This window comes from Myotis brandtii, unplaced genomic scaffold (assembly GCF_000412655.1).
Source record: "Myotis brandtii unplaced genomic scaffold, ASM41265v1 scaffold810, whole genome shotgun sequence".
Classification (NCBI taxonomy): Eukaryota; Metazoa; Chordata; class Mammalia; order Chiroptera; family Vespertilionidae; genus Myotis; species Myotis brandtii.
The window spans coordinates 2273297-2275656 of record NW_005371274.1 but is presented as its reverse complement, the minus strand read 5'-3'; the positions used below and the strand labels follow the sequence as shown (position 1 = coordinate 2275656).

The following is a 2360-nucleotide window of genomic DNA, read 5'->3' as shown; positions in this document are numbered from 1 at the left end:
GCCCTGCTCTGAGCCCGACCAGGGGCTGCACCTAGGGATTGGGCCTGCCCTCTGCCACCCAGGAGCAGGCCTAAGCCAGCAGGTCGTTATCTCCTGATGGGTCCCAGACTGCAAGAGGGCACAGGCCGGGCTGAGGGACCCCCCCCCGCCCCGAGTGCACAAATTTTTGTGCACCGGGCCTCTAGTATTTTATAAACTTTCATGTATAAATATTGCGGAGGTTATTACATATAGCTTTGTTCCCACATATTTTTGTGTATTATATGTTACTTGTTTTCCAATGATATTAAAAAATTGTCATAAACATTAATTTTGGTGGCTAAATAACATTCCAGTGTATGGATGTATCCTATTAGTTACTTCATTTTTTTCTTGTTCATTTGGGTTATTTTAAACTGACACCATGACTGAATAAGTATTGTTATATGTAAATCTTTGTATTTCTAATTGTTTCCTTAAAATAGCTGAGAATTTAGTTTGAGGAAGCAAAATGTACAATTAGAAAACCAAAATCATTTAACAATTAGGCTGCTCTCTCTTTCCATCCAATTGCTTAAAAAAAACTTTAGTTATCTTGATGCAGTTCAATTACGTATAATCTAAATATTTTCAAGCCTGAAGGCATGATCACTAGCTCTACCTCTACCATCATTCTATCATAAGAACATCTAGCAACTTATCTCCTGTATCTGACATAAAAGAACAAAGAAATCCCTCAAGATCAGTGGGTACCTGATGGAATGATTTGTATTGATTGCCACTACCGACTGCCTGTTTTGGGTACATGTGGTTACCAGGGCAGTTAATTCAGTGCCATTCAGCTTGTAAGAGGAAACTGTGCCAACCGTATTCCCCACTGCACATACCTGAGGCCGGCCAAGAACTCCATGACGGTGTTGTAGTTGCCCATGTTCCAGCAGCATTTGGCCACATGCACCAAATATGAGAAGACTTCCCGCTTCTCCTCCATGGAGCCGGCTGTGAGGATCAGCCACGTCACCCAGGAGCTCACCTGGAAAGTGCAGAGAGGGGCACTGACTGAAACTATGTCCTGGAAGTTTGACAAATACATATTTTTTTTCACAAAAAAACTGTTTTTCTAATACTCTTAGTATTAGGTAATGAAGGATCCAGCCAAGGGACTAAGGTGACACTGTCACTGACTCTCCGTCACAGCTTTGCAATGGGAAAGTCATGTAGTCTTTATCTTCATTTTAAAAATCAGTAGGCTGGCCCTGGCTGATGTTGCTAAGTGGTTAGAGCACCGTCCTCCATACAGAAGGGTCTCAAGTTGGATTCCCGGTCAAGGTCATGTACCTGGGTTGCAGGTTTTAACCCCAGTCTGGACAGGCGCAGGAGGCAACTGGTTGATGTGTTTCTCTCACATTGATGTCTCTATTTCTTTCTCCCCCCCGCTCCATTCTCTCTAAAAATCAATGGAGAAAATATCCTCGGGTGATGATGAACAAAAATATAAAAATAAAAATAAATAAAAGGGGGCTGAAAGGCAATTCATAAAATCCCTCTTGATCTATACAATTCCATGAAACTATATAAAAATAAGGCCAAAGGATAATGATTTAAATATATTTGACCAATGGACAGCAAGATTAAATGCAATCAGTGCACTTAGCCCATCCATGAAAGATACTTATCAGTAGTAAAATACATAATATCAAGTGAAAAACTATATTTTTTGAGCTATATTCTACAAATGCATTATTCTCCCCAAATGACTAAGCAAAATTGAGAAGAACAAATACTTATATAGCACTTACGATGTACCAGGAATTGTGCTAAGCACTTTACATAACTCATTTATCTCTCACAACAATCCTAAGAGTCAGGGACTACTATTATCCTCACTTTATAGAAGAGAAAACTGAGGGACAGAGGCCTAAAAGACTTGCCCAAGGTCCCCAACCAAAAGGTGGCAAATCCTGAATTTGAACTTAGGTGTGTGCCCCAGAGCTGACACTAATTACCCACTTACTAAATGCCTAATGTGTATGTGTAAACGCTAATGTTCTCTAGCTCTGGGCTTACATTTATTTTAATGTGATTTGACTTTTCTAGGCAGATTGGAGTATGACATTTAAGAATAACTGAGTACTAAGACCCCCTTTACGATATGCAGCCTCACAATCCTCTGCTTAGTCTCTAAGATTATTTTTCTGCTACTTATACTTTGGTGCTTGGACACTAGCATTCACTTAAGTTGCTTTCTTCATCCTGGCTAATGTCTGGGCTTATAAGCTCAGTTTTTAACAAACAGAAGCTCTGATCTTAACTCCACACGGACCATTAGTTGCACTTGGTTCAAAAACAGTGTTGAAACATGGGCGGGGGGGCGGGGGGGC

The 2360-nt window shown here is 40.6% G+C and overlaps 1 protein-coding gene across 4 annotated transcripts in view; it reads right to left on the bottom strand.

Moving 5' to 3' along the window:
- The window catches only part of PLCE1 (phospholipase C, epsilon 1), a 255192-nt gene that overhangs the window by 79267 nt on the left and 173565 nt on the right, over positions 1–2360 (bottom strand). For all 4 annotated transcript variants that reach the window (XM_005884057.2, XM_005884058.2, XM_014531564.1 and 1 more), the window contains exon 4: positions 867–1012. In XM_005884057.2, the coding sequence (XP_005884119.1) occupies positions 867–1012 (146 nt within the window). The remainder of the gene's footprint in view (positions 1–866; positions 1013–2360) is intronic.